At 36.8% G+C, this 14,261-nt stretch overlaps 1 protein-coding gene and 1 long non-coding RNA gene across 10 annotated transcripts in view; one reads left to right on the top strand and one right to left on the bottom strand.

Annotated features, from left to right (window-relative positions):
- The first annotated feature begins 218 nt into the window (after window positions 1–218).
- LOC139030854 (uncharacterized) lies at window positions 219–4,951 on the top strand. Its single transcript, XR_011483290.1, has 2 exons — window positions 219–793; window positions 2,040–4,951. It is a non-coding gene; the product is annotated as an uncharacterized lncRNA (long non-coding RNA).
- Window positions 4,952–13,086: 8,135 nt separating this feature from the next.
- CNOT2 (CCR4-NOT transcription complex subunit 2) overlaps window positions 13,087–14,261 on the bottom strand; it is a 119,711-nt gene continuing 118,536 nt past the window's right edge. For all 9 annotated transcript variants that reach the window (XM_070454604.1, XM_070454602.1, XM_070454597.1 and 6 more), the window contains one exon: window positions 13,087–14,241. In XM_070454604.1, coding sequence (XP_070310705.1) covers window positions 14,155–14,241 — 87 coding nt within the window. In that variant the 3' untranslated portion in view covers window positions 13,087–14,154. The remainder of the gene's footprint in view (window positions 14,242–14,261) is intronic.

Below are 14,261 nucleotides of genomic sequence, written 5' to 3' on the forward strand. Positions count from 1 at the left end.
AAAGTTTAAAAAACAAAACAGAAAACAAACGAGGGAGAGGGTGTCGTGCAAGTGGAGCGGCGGGAATTTTGAACTGCAAACGGGGACTGGTCAGCCAGCGGAGGCGTGCGCTCTCGGGGAGACTGGCCGCCGGCACCAGGCGGATAGGGATGGAAGCCCCCGGGGCTAGCGGCGTGCGCCCGGGCGTGTGCCCCAGAGACACCCGGGCCGCCGGTGACCTGCCTCCGCCCCCCCCCCCCCCCACTCGGACGAGCGCGGTAACTGTCCGGTCTCGGGGTCCCGGCGCTCCCAGCTGCCCGGGAGCGGTCCACCATCACCCCCACCCTCGACACCGCCCACCCTCGCCGGCCGCAGCCGGGCCTGGAGGGCAGCAGGTCAGAAGTGAAACAGGCTGAGTCAGACGGAGTTTGCGGTGGAGGCAACGCGCGCGGCGGGCAGGAGCCTGCGACGCCCCCCACCCCAGACCCAGGAAACTCGCTTCCTGGGTCCTGGGTGGACCACGCGGCAACGCAGGTCTAAGGGCGGCCGGGCCGACCCCAAGTCTATGTGCCCAAGGCTGGGGCTGACTGACCAGGGACCCAGGGGAGCGAGTGCAGAGGCTTACAGCCCTGGAAGGAGAGACCTTGTTCCCCATCAGGACTGGTCTCTCGCTCCAAACCGAGAGCAGAATCCTCTCTGTTCTGGCTCCCTCCTCAGGAGTCTTGCCACTGTTGGCCCACCTCGGAATTTGTAGATGAGCTTTCCAGGAGCGCTGTGAGAGGCGACAGCGGCGTGCGGACCCACTCTGGGACAGGTACCGTTTCTAGAGCTGCGTCCTGCTCTCCTAATTGTTTCTGCTGCTCCCTCCACGCCCCCTCCCCACCTCGCCTGTGCATACCTCAGTCTCTGTTCTTTTCCTGACCTTTAAAAAAAAGATTATCTTTTTAAAATCATACTGCTATCAAAATATCAAACTTGGAGAACTATTTCGACCTACATTTTGAAGCATCAGAGTATTCACTTGGCAAAACATATAAACATGTCTTTTTCTTGACTTGCAAGTCCCAAATGAATATACTGTCAATTAAATTCAGTCATATATTCATATTCAGTTCCTGATGAATACGGAAACACCGAATCATAGAATTCTTGACTCCTCTTTCTTGGATTTCAAATGTTAGTTTACTGGTATAGTACTTTTCAACTGAGGTCCTGACCTATTACTTTGAAGTACTCCTTCATTGGTATTTCCAAGCAAGGGGTAAAGCAAGTTTAATTATAGGAAGACCCCAAGTGTTTTTCTGAATAAATTAAGAAGATACAGGGTTTGGAAATTTTCCAAGTCAGGAAGACTCTGTACTTTAATACCTTTCAAGTTTTGAGAGACTGTTTTATTATTTTCTTCCCTTTCTGTTGGCATAAAGACAATTGTTAGTGATTACACACACTACCTGAAAGGAAAAGTGAGTTTATTAGTTGAAGCATATTAACCTAAGATTACAGATTTTCAGTGTGAATCTCTTTCCTACAGTGGGTTATAATTATTTTCCTTTTCAAGAGGGCTAAAGCCAATCTAGGATCTGAGGCAGCGGTGGACAGATTAGATTTTTTTGGATCTCATAGCTCTGATATGGTGAGCAACTTAACCTTGAGGCAGAATTAATTTCTATAGCCTTTCATAAAACACAGGGATCGGGTTGTCTAAAAATCATTTAATGAATATGATTCACTTTTCAATGATTCTAGAGCTCAGAGAGTTGTGTGAATGTAACCTTTGCCTCAAAACTGAGGCAAGATGGTCTTCCAGGTAAATCTCGAGAACAAACAACAGAAAATATTGTCTTAACCTAAATTCTTAAAGGCTTTTAAATCCATTTTTTTCCAAGTTCTGCATTTAGTCACTTTCCTTCTTTATAATTATTCTAAAAGTATTTGAAGAAACTGTTGCCATCTAGCCTTCTGCTCTTTACCCCTTTTTTCATACTTTTTTTGCCTTTTCATACTATTCATGGGGTTCTCAATGCAAGAATACTAAAGTGGTTTGCCATTCCCTTCTCCAGTGAACCACGTTTTGTCAGAACTCTTGGCCATGACCCGTCCGTCTTGGGTGGCCCTACACGGCATCTACATTCCATGCAGAGATGAGCACAATAAAGAACAGAAATGGTATGGACCTAACAGAAGCAGAAGATATTAAGAGGTGGCAAGAATACACAGAAGAACTATACAGAAAAGATCTTCATGACCCAGATAACCACAATGGTGTGATCAAGCACCTAGAGCCAGACATCCTGGAATGCAAAGTCAAGTGGGCCTTAGGAAGCATCACTACTAACAAAGCTAGTGGAGGTGATGGAATTCCAGCTGAGCTATTTCAAATCCAAAAAGATGATGCTGTTAAAGTGCCACACTCAATATGCCAGCAAATCTGGAAAACTCAGCAGTGTGCACAGGACTGGAAAAAGTCAGTTTTCGTTCCAATCCCAAAGAAAGGCAATGCCAAATAATATTAAAACTACTGCACAACTGCACTCATCTCACATGCTAGTAAAGTAATGATGAAAGTTCTCCAAGCCAGGCTTCAACAGTGCATGAACTGTGAACTTCCAGATGTTCAAGCTAGGTTTCAAAAAAGCAGAGGAACCAGAGATCAAATTGCCAACATCCGCTGGATCATCAAAAAAGCAAGAGAGTTCCAGAAAAACATCTACTTTTGCTTTATTGACCATGCCAAAGCCTTTGACTGTGTGGATCACAACAAACTGTGGAAAATTCTTTTAAGAGATGGAAATACCAGACCACCTGACCTGCCTCATGAGAAATCTGTATGGTCAAGAAACAACAGTTAGAACTGGACATGGAACAACAGACTGATTCCAAATTGGGAAAAGAGTATGTCAAGGCTGTATATTGTCACCCTGCTTATTTAACTTATATGCAGAGTACATCATGAGGAATGCCGGGCTAGATGAAGCACAAGCTGGAATCAAGATTTTCTGGAGAAATATCAATAACCGCAGATACTCAGATGACACGACCCTTATGGCAGAAGACAAACTGAAGAGCCTCTTGATGAAAGTGAAAGAGGAGAGTGATAAAGCTGACTTAAATGCAACATTGAAAAAACTAAAATCATGGCATCTGGTCCCATCACTTTATGGCAAATAGATGGGGAAACAATGGAAATTTAGTGACGGACTTTATTTTCTTGGGCTCGAAAAATCACTGGAGATGGTGACTGCAGCCATGAAATTCAAAGACGCTTGCTCCTTGGAAGAAAAGCTATGACCAACCTAGACAGCATATTAAAAAGCAGAGACATTACTTTACCAACAAAGATCCATCTAGTCAAAGCTATGGTTTTTCCTGTAGTCATGTATGGATGTGAGAGTGGGACTATAAAGAAAGCTGAGGACCAAAGAATTGATGCTTTTGAACTGTGGTGTTGGAGAAGACTCTTTTTTTTTTTAGAGAAGACTCTTGAGAGTCTCTTGGACTGCAAAGAGATCCAACCAGACCATCCTAAATCAGTCCTGAATATTCATTAGAAAGACTGATGCTAAAGCTGAAACTCCAATACTTTGGCCACCTGATGCAAAGAACTGACTCATTGGAAAAGATCCTGATGCTGGGAAAGATTGAAGGCAGGAGAAGGGGATGACAGAGCCTGAGATGGTTGGATGGCATCACCGACATGATGGACGTGAGTTTGAGTAGGCTCCGGGAGTTGGTACGGATAGGGAAGCCTGGGGTGCTGTAGTCTATGGGGTCGCAAAAGAGTTGGACACGACTGAGCGACTGAGCTGAACTTACTCCTCTTAATTTCCATTTAAGTTAGCTTACTTCTCTTCTGAACCTTTCATTATTTCATGTGTTTCTTACTAAAAGTCCAACATATCAAAAAGACTTTCCATGCTTTTATCTTTAATGGAAAACTGTGTGTTACCAGTTTCCTTTATTTGAACTGGGGCTACCTTTTCACATTTCCAAGAAAGGTTGGATATGTTAGCCCCTCAATTTCTGAAAACAGATTGCCATTGACTCTCTTTAAGTTAGGATAGTAGTAAGAACACTTAAGACATCAGAGATTCTGAGCTCTGAGGCCACTGAGCATCTTGTTTCCTGTGGAGGGCAGAGGCAACTCAGAAAAAGAAAAGCTAGTCTTTTCTTTGCATAGTTGTCCACCAACTAAAATTGAGATGAAAACTGCAGTACTCAGGATCAGACTAACTCACTTGATGCACTTCTTTGTTTACAGCAATGTTTTTAGGACAATCATGGTCAAGCCTTGATGAGGTTCTTTTTAAAAGAAAAATAAAGCATATCTAAACAAGGACTTTAGAACCACTGTTATTTATAGTTTGTTCTCATGATCAATATTCCTCAAGAAGTTCTGTGACTGATGTTACAGTTGCAATATACAATTTCATATGTATATATACCTTTATTAAAACATTGTGAAAATAATGATCATAAGTAGACCTATGATTACCTAGGGACAGAAGGGAATTTGGAATATATTGGGAAAATGTTCATACATGATTTTCAAAATTTGCACATTGTGAAGTTTTTCAAACTGATACTACACACTTAGATAGCTAAAATATAGGGTAGAAAAGTAATATTGTATCATCACCTTTTCTCATTAAAATTCACATGCTGGATAGGTTTTAGACATTTGCAATTAGAGAAGAGTAAATATGAATGAAAGCATGAGTGATCCAAAAACAAAAAATATATAGAAAAAACTTATCAAACTTTTTCATTTAGTTATGTAAATTTAGATTTTGTTATTGTCAGAAAATTGTTTCCTTTCTGTTTGGTCTTAACTTTAAAAATGCTTAAAGTTGTAATAAATCGTTTCCAGCTTGCTAATATTAACTTTCTTGCCAAGCTTCATTGTGAAAGTAAAATATTTGCTATTAGCGTCAGAATTTTACATTCTAAATAAATTTCCTATGTGGCCACTGTCTTTTCTAATTGCTCTTATTTTTTCCTGTCTATAAATTTTACCTATGATATTGAGCACATAATTATTATTAAGAACATGACTTACTATTTTTAGATAGTTATAATCATGTTAGAACAGGAAGGGATTTTAAATATTACCTAGTTAAATATTAATTAGGAAAGAAAGTTCCCAAATAGTTTGCATTTTGTTTTAAATAGTAAATAATGATTATTAAAAATATTTTTTCAAAGTTCAAATTTATTTGCATACAGCCTTTATCTTTGCAATTGAAAAAGAAAAGCAAAAAACACAAATAATCACTTCATATTAATAAATTGATAATACTGTACTGGAAGTGCTGGTTGGATTTCCTGAATTTTTGCCACCTGTCAGTCTTTCATGTTAATGGAAGTGAACTTCTATGTATATAAATACAAATGTAGTAAAAGGAAAATCAGCTTTGACATTAGAAAGCAAGAAGCTAAGAAGTTTTGGTCTTAATGTTAAGAATAAATAGTTTGACATAACTGATGTTTCAGACTGGAACATTACATGATTTTTATTCCAAGTTGATTTTGTTCTTCCCATGTTCTTCAGAAACTTAGGTATTACTCTCTTAACAGTTCCCAGTTCTGTTAAAAAGTCATTTAATAATTCCAAAATATGGAAAGTGCCTCCTAGTACAGTGACTAACAGGTGGAGTGTCTGTCTTTGGAGAAATGGACCAGCATCTACTGAACACCTACTATAAGCAAATGCTCTAATTTAATCTTACCATGAGATGAAGAGGAACAAAATTAAATATCTTTTCCAAGATTGTGCATGTGTTTATTACGGCATACTACACGGCCCATTCTGATTTTACTCTACTGGTGGTGGTTTAGTCGGTAAGTCATGTGCAACTCTTATGACCCCATGGACGCCCTGTGTAGCAGGCAGATTCTTTACCAACTGAGCTACAAGGGAAATCCCTTCTACTGTACTACACCATTGCTAAGGAATTACTGTATTCAATACAAAAGAAGTGTAGGTAATACAAGTGGATTTAAAATGTGCTTATATACTTACATACTTATGGGCTTCCCTGGTAGCTCAGACAGTAAAGGGTCTGCCTACAATGCCGGAGACCCGGGTTCGATCCCTAGGTTGGGAAGATCCCCTGGAGAAGGAAATGGCAACCCACTCCAGTATTCTTGCCTGGAACATCCCATGGACTGAGGATCCTGGTAGGCTACAGTCCATGGGGTTGCAAAGAGTCGGACACGACTGAGCAACTTCACTCACTCTATATACTTATATTCAAGTATGGTTAGCCTTGATCAAAATCCATATTGTGAAACCTGACTATGAAGTGGCTGTGGCAGGAGGGCAGTGGGTAGAGAATGCAGGAGTTGATGACTTAATCTGGTCCTCCTGTTTAATTTTACTCTGAAACACTTGTGTAGAAAATAGCTTGTTTTTAGATGCATAGCAAATGTAAGTAGTACTGTGTTATGCAGGAGAGAGAGACTAAGTGTAGTTTTCAGGTTTCAGAGAGACTTGTTAGAACTAAACTCAAGCTATTCAAAGCTTCTATTACTGTAGAAGTAAACACGGGGAAGGAGATGTTAACACAAATTGTTAAATCATTTTAGGGTAGAAGAAAAGCCCAAGTGAGTGAATGAGAGTTGCTCAGTCGTGTCCGACTCTTTGCCACCCCATGGACTATACAGTCTATGGAATTCTCCAGGCCAGAATACTGGAGTGGGTAGCTGTTCCCTTCTCCAGTGGATCTTCCCAACCCAGGTCTCCCACATTGTAGGCGGATTCATTACCAGCTGAGCCACAAGGTAAACCCAAGAATACTGGAGTGGGTAGCCTATCCCTTCTCCAGCAGATCTTCCTGACCCAGGAATTGAACCGGGTCTCCTGCATTGCAGGCAGATTCTTTACCAACTGAGCTATCAGAGAAGCCCCCGAAGAAAAGACTGTCTTCCTCTTAATGCAGGGAACCACCTAATACTTCTAATAATAGCTTCCTTGCTTTTTGCTTGGACACTTCCAGTGATGAAAAAATCATTAACTCCTAATGCTATTCATTTAATTTTTGGACATTTAAAAAACTTATGGTGTAGCATTCTCTTGTAAGCTGAAATCTGCCTTGCCACAACAGCCATGTAAATATCCTTATTCTGCCCTCTGGTGTTACACTGGTTAAAGGTAGTCTGTCTCACAAAGGATAATCTGCCTTACCAATTTAAGATATGGGAAGACAACTGTCATGTCCTTAGGCCCTTTCTTCTTAGGCTATTCTTAAATTTCTTCAGTATTCTCTTTTGATATGGTTTAGAAAACTAAACCAAAATGCTAAGAAAAATAGACAACTGCAGGTTGAAAACATTCTCTAAAACAAGTCTGCACCTTTCTTTTCCATGTTTTTGCCGACAAACACTTCTAGGACAGAGGACATGGCTGTTCACTAATTAACAATATCACTGCAAAAAGATTTTGGTTCTATTCATTAGACAGAATTGGAATTCCAAACAGTGATATGCAAGTCAACTCATTTAACATTCAAATATTAAATCATTTAGAGTGAGCTGAAAAAAATTATTTTTAAAAACAGGTATAATTTTCCACTCAATGAAGGGACATAACTTGTTTTATATTTGAAGACTATTAACCATTTGAAGATTATAACCTAAAACATTAAAAATAAAAATGTCTGACTCCTAAGAGGAAAAATATTTAACAGCTCAAATTTTTTCTTAAAACAGACCATTTTTTCATATGCAACTGTTACATATGGTAATTACATCTTAAAATAAATGTTCAGTATGTAACAGATTTAAAGGTAGCTTCAAAACATTCTGGCTGCCCTAAATCTTTATTTTTATACAAAGGATGAAACTATTTATATCATTCCTGCATGTAATTTTTTCTCATTGAGCTGTGTATTTTTGAATAATCATCAATTTCAAAGTTCAATTTCAAAGTCTTTTCATTACAAATGAGTAACCATAGAACTGATCCTAAAAATAATCCCGCACACCCGGCCGTTTGACATCATAACACTCATTGAAATTTGATGCATTTCTTCCAAAATGTTTAAAGAACTCTCAAGTATTATTCCTAAAATTGTCTTCAGTATATACTAGAGAATAGATTGGTCTGGAAGAAAAACATCACCTGTTAAAAGTTTTCAAAATTAAATCACGTGGTCAAAATGTTACTTAGGCTAAATACAAATGCATGTTAGCAGAACATTATGTTTCAGGGTACGCTTATGAAAATTCAGACTAGCTCTGATTCATAGTAAAAATTTGTTTTCCTCAGCTAGTATCCTCAGTTGTTGCTTAAAGGAACTACCATGTGGGTCACAGGATATTTAATCTCACCTTCTCTAACAAAAATGTCAAAATACATTTGTCGTATGGTAGATGCCTACTCAGGCCTTAGAAATAAAAACCTAGTTTTGCTATAAAGATAAGTAGTTTATTAGCTAAAGTATTAAATATTTTGGCAAATGCCAAGTGGTGGCCATAATAAGCTGTTAAGACTATGCAATAATTTGAGTTTTTGACAGATAGGAAATTATGATGATGAAAACTACCATTGTCTTGGCATTTTCAAGAAGTTATCTAAATGACTGGGTTAAAAAAAGCTTTTCAGCTGATGGACAGAGTTGAGAGTGCACCTAACTGCCCTTAGCAGTTTTCACGCATGTAAGTTGAAGTGGCAATCTAATGTCTAGCAAAAATATCCCTAGGAAATAGCTAAGGTTAAAAAAAAGAGAAAAAGCATCTCTACTGTGTTGTACTTGGAGATGGATTTAAATCCCCTCGTATTCTGCTCTAATAAATTCTATTGTTAACAATGCAGTGTCTGTACTAGAACACCGGTTGATGCCCCTGATACACAGTAATGCATTATCCCAAGATCAACTTGGTTTGAGTTTCCCAGGATCTGAGGATTTTATTCTAGTTAATGCTTATACAGTAGGCATAGTATAGTATAAGTGGTAGTTCACTAACTTCAGAAATGACTTGTGGTACTTAACTAAATTTTGTATTCTTGGCCTCTCTGTAGACATTAAAAAATCAGAATATGTAAACATGAGACCTAAAATATATTTTTCATGTGTACCCGACTTGATTCTTGTGCACATCTGGTTTGAGAATTACCTAATGAGAGGATAACTGGTGAGCTCCTGCAGCTGTCTCAATCCAAATTAAGCTTTCTATGATCAAATTTAATGATCAGTTTTATTAATAAAAAATAGGATTATTGCTTACTCGAATTTCTGTGATCACCAATGTGACAGAAAACAGATTTTGCACTAATACAATGTATAATTACAGGCTGAAATTCACCTCAAAGATTTAAAACTCTTTTATCTGAATGTAGAACTAAATACAAACATAAGATAAATCTGGGGAATATACACACACATGATTTACTAGTTCTTGTGCTTCACTGTTTCATGTTCCTACTCCAAAACTAAGCAAGTGTCTTTTTTGATTAAATCTTTCCAAAGATATTGCAGTAATTTAAAGTAAACCTTACCTATGACTAAGAGAAGAGCACATTTTCGACTAGATCAGTGTTTTCAGTATGTAATTTTTAGCCCTGATGACATCATGTTCTTTGACTTCAGATCAAGAAGAGTATCAGCATATGAAAAGAGCTGAAGCTGTCAAATCCAACGTTTTACTCAAAAAGACAGTTGCCTCAATAGCAATTCTGACAGTCATCTAGTTTCTGCTTCAACGTTTCTGTTGATGGAAGCCTCACTTCATGAAGCATTTAATACTGTGGGATAGGCACCTTAATATAGAGAACAAAAATTTGTCTCAACTTCCACCTGCTGGTTTGACTTGCCCTTTTCTTCACTTAAATCCTCCTTGTATTTGAAGACAGCTATCATGTCTCCCCATAGTTGTCTGCTGTCTCTCCTCCGAGGGGTGCATCTCGTCAACTCGATTCTTCCCATACATGACATCTCTGAAACTGCAAGGCATTTTGAAATTTTTGATTTCTCTAATTGAACTACTTTTGTTCCTTTGTAAATACAAAATAATGGTACCTTAAAATTGTTGGCAATTAGGTTTGCTGAAATACAGTAATTATCCCACTTAAACATGCTTTCAATCAATGACAGAAACTGTCACCCAGTTCAATTCCTTACCTTATACACGGAACACTGTCCAGCCAGTCTCTCCTTGGTTACATCATGTGAAGTTGAATTTAATGCCTTACAAATCAACTCTTCAAAATCTCATCTCAGTTAAATTTTAATATTGTGCTGAAATCTTTCTTATCAGTTGTAGTTCTGCCCTTCAGTTACACAAATGAAATTTGTCTTTCACTGACAGCTCAAGTTTGATACCTGAAGACAGATTATTGGTTCCAAAGTTTATTCTCTAATGCTAAACATTTCTTCTTCCTGGTGGGTTTTTTTTTTTTTTTCTAATGATATTTTAACATATAATGAGGATACTCAAAAACCTTACCTCTGATGCTATGCTTAAGATAGAACATATTAATCCATGTAAAACACTTAGTGTGTTGCTTTGTAGCTAGAAGGCACGTAACATTTTCTACTGCATTCCCTAGTCATGGTAGCTCTTAAAATACATCAAACTTTCCCTATCTGAGCGCTGTAGTTGTGTTAACGTAGTTGAAGATTACATTAGTATTTTTGGCAATAACAATTTGATCTACATATGAACAACTTTTAAGCCATGGTATGTATATCCCACCAGCCTTTATTCTTTTAATAGCAACCAAAGTGCAAAACTAAGTAATTTTTCTGGTGCAATGTATCCTATTTGATGTAATTTTAAAAGATTACTGGGTTGGATTGAGATTCCAATTTTGACTTTCAATGTGTTTATTTGCTTCATCTCAGATTTGTCATTTATTCATGGTATGATCTAATTCATCAGTGATGCTGTAACACTAGCAGCAAAGAGAGAAACTTGACATGCCATTATCATCTATGTTTTAAAGACACTGAGATATGTCTGGCTTATATTATTTTCCAGAGACTGTTTTAGAACCAGTGATCAGGTATTCCTGTATCTTCTGTTAACTCACAGACAAACCATGGTTAAGAGAACATTAAAGACTGACATCCTCTTTCTTTACACATATACACATTTAATTTTTCAGCAATTTTTTTTTGCAAGATTGATGCTATTAAGCAAATTTAAGTTAAAATAAGTGAGTCCTTTGCAGTCATGCTCAGATGCAAGAGAATGGAAGATCTATGGTTTTAGAATGAAGATTCAGAAGGATTAGCTAGTGGGAAAAATTTGAAAGTTTTGAGAATTAATTGAAAATGCCTAAAAAGATTCTTTTAAAAATGGAACTTTGGCAGAAAAGTTATTTCAAAGCCCACTGCTTTGTTTTATTTTCAAATTGGAACTATAGATTTATACCAATCAACATGTATTTATCCAGCACCTACTGTGTCCCAAGTTCAGTGGCAAAAAAGAAAAGACCAGATAAATGGAAACTGGAAAAATTTACATACTGTGAGAATTTAGAATTTCATTTCTTAATTAAAATGTTGTATCCAGTGAAAACTATCTGTGCAGTGAAAAATCCCTAAAGGTGAAATTTATCATATTACAGGATCACCACAAGCAGCACAGAATATATCTGAAAGTAAACAGCTGAAAGGACCTTCTTTGCAACTATTAAGTAGCTTTTGTTCCAGAAAGCCAATTATAGTATAATCACAAAACTTACTTAACAAATGTATGTGTCACTAGTTATAGAGGGAAAAGTTAATAGAATTAAATCTAAGGTAACTGGAAATATTAATTTAGGTCAACTTCTGTCCATATGTAACCACAAATTATAAAACCAAAGAATGTAACAGTGTATTATATTAAAGAGTTTAATACAGTATTTTAAAGATTTCAGATAGAATTTTAAAACTTGGATTTGAAGTCAAGAACATGGTAATTTCTGCTATCAACAAGTTATAAAAAGTTTGTTTACATGTAAGAATTTTCTCATGTTGATGATTCAGAGTAAAAAGGAACTCAGAAAACTGGAAAAATATGCACTTAAAACTTTGCATATGGCAGTTAAAACAAACAAGTAGAGAGCCAACAAACCATTTGATGAGCTATCTTGTTTTTGTGAGTTATTCAGAGTCCCAATCATGATAGTGGTAACACTTATTATGTTTATACTTGCAAGAATAAAGATCCCCTTCCATTTTTTTCTTTCTACCTGTTTCTTTTCATTATGTAGGAAAAGTTGCATTTTACATAGTATATTATTATGAAAAATGTAATCTGCTTTTAAGAAATTGATTTCTGGATTTAATTCTTATTTATGTCAAATTAGGTATGTGCTCTGTGAAGTTTTTTTTTTGCGCAAAAGTTAAATTACATAAGTACCATTTTCCTACAGAAGAGATGCTTTGGTTTAAATCTAAAGATTATAAAATCTTGATATTTTTACGTCAGTTTCTCATATCTCAAAATATATACGAAAAGGTAAATCTTGAGTCATTTTATATTCCTGATATACAAGTAAGTTTGTATGTTTCATTTTCAAACATGATTTAGTAAATGTCAATAAACATTCATTCTTCATAGAAAAAAATAGCTTAAAAATGAAAATTTTAAAGAATAAAAACTCACTGCTTAAAAAGAAAATTTCCATCTCTAGTTCTGCTTTCATAACTTCAATATTTATCTTTAAATGGAAAAGAATCCACCAACGTGTATGTGAAATAATCAGGCAAGCAAACTGAAGGGAAAGATGACTCTGCTCCTCTTTGGCTTAATTTGTACATTATTTAAGATATATCTCAAAGGTCTATTAAATTTCTTATATACTACTCACAAAAGCAGAGTGTTTTGATTGGGTGTACGGAGTGTTCAGAAGTTTTATTTCTAATGCTGTTATTATTCAGTTAAAAAATAGTTTTGTTTAGACTTGGTTAACACTAAGAATGTCTAAATTTTCAACCTGCAAATGAAACGGTATATGGTTCCATTAAATGAGCTGTCAAAAGCAAAAAAAAAAAAAAAAAAAAAAGATTGCATTTTAAATTGTTCAGTCATACCATTCAGTTGTCTAAAACTTTTTCTTCTCTATTTTTTCATGTTGAAGAAATAAGTTCACAATTCAAATCAAAGTCAACACTGCAGTGAGGAGAGCTTTTCTACTTTATTACAAAGAGAAGAAGCCTTTATGTGGTCAGAAAATACAAGATTGATCTTTTTTTTTCTCTTCCTATGAAACGCTGCTGTTCAAACAGCCAGAGTGAATTGTCTCAGTTCACTTCTTTAAGTCCCATCACATTCACTTGGGTATGGATGTCCTTGGCTGCTGAAAATCTGGCCCTTTAGTGCACAGGGCGACAAAGTCCCCTGACCAGCAGTTCCAGAATGTCCCATTTTCATATATTGCATCCATGCACACCTCCTAAAAATGAGGTACAGCAGGGCAAACATTTTCCAAAATAGATGTCATATATATAATATATACACATTCGTACATACATACCTTTATTCATGTGATGTCCAAAAATTTAAAAAAAATGTACACATTTATTACAAAATCGTAACAAAGACTGGACAGTGTTTTGCTCATTCTGGAAAGATGAAGCTCAGTAATAACACAACCCTGGAAACCATCCAGAGATTGTGGCAATATCTTTCTTCTAAACAGTCAGATATTCTTGCGTTAAGCTTGGCGAAACTGCCTTTCAAAAACAGAAGGGGAAGTAAAATGAAGGAAGCAGACCTTGCTCATCTTTCCAAATGAAATACGAGAAGGATCTTCACATAAAAATGCACAAACATTTGTTATTTTATTACCAATAGTGCTACAATGAACAATGCAAATTTTGTGGTCTAATTCTGTTGAGTCTCTTGTGGGTTTTCTTTTTTTACATTTTAGAAACTAAATGGTAAACTTCTGTCAGTGTACTTGCTTGTCTTTACAGACCCAAGTCTGTCTGCTGGCAAAAAAAAAAAGAAAATAAATGAAAAAAAAATTCAGACCCTGCTCGAACTAGAGAAAAACAAATTACAAATTTAGTTGTTGGGCAGCACATAATTAGTAAGGCAGGACCTCAAATGGTGACCCTTTGCGTAAGCCAATTGCCAGATCCTCAAGGAATTAAAACCAGGGTGCCTGAGCCACATCAGTTCTGCAGTTATGTTGAGTATTGTGCTGAGACAGCCATACCCCAAGAAAAGGGAAGTCTTTTTTTAGAAGGCTTGCTGAGCAGGGTTGTAGTTGAAGGTGGATGGCAGGTGAGGCCGTTCTTCTAATTTGTCATATTCCAGATGGAACTCCTATAAAACCAAATTTAAAA

Source organism: Odocoileus virginianus, chromosome 24 (genome assembly GCF_023699985.2).
Source record: "Odocoileus virginianus isolate 20LAN1187 ecotype Illinois chromosome 24, Ovbor_1.2, whole genome shotgun sequence".
NCBI lineage: Eukaryota > Metazoa > Chordata > Mammalia > Artiodactyla > Cervidae > Odocoileus > Odocoileus virginianus.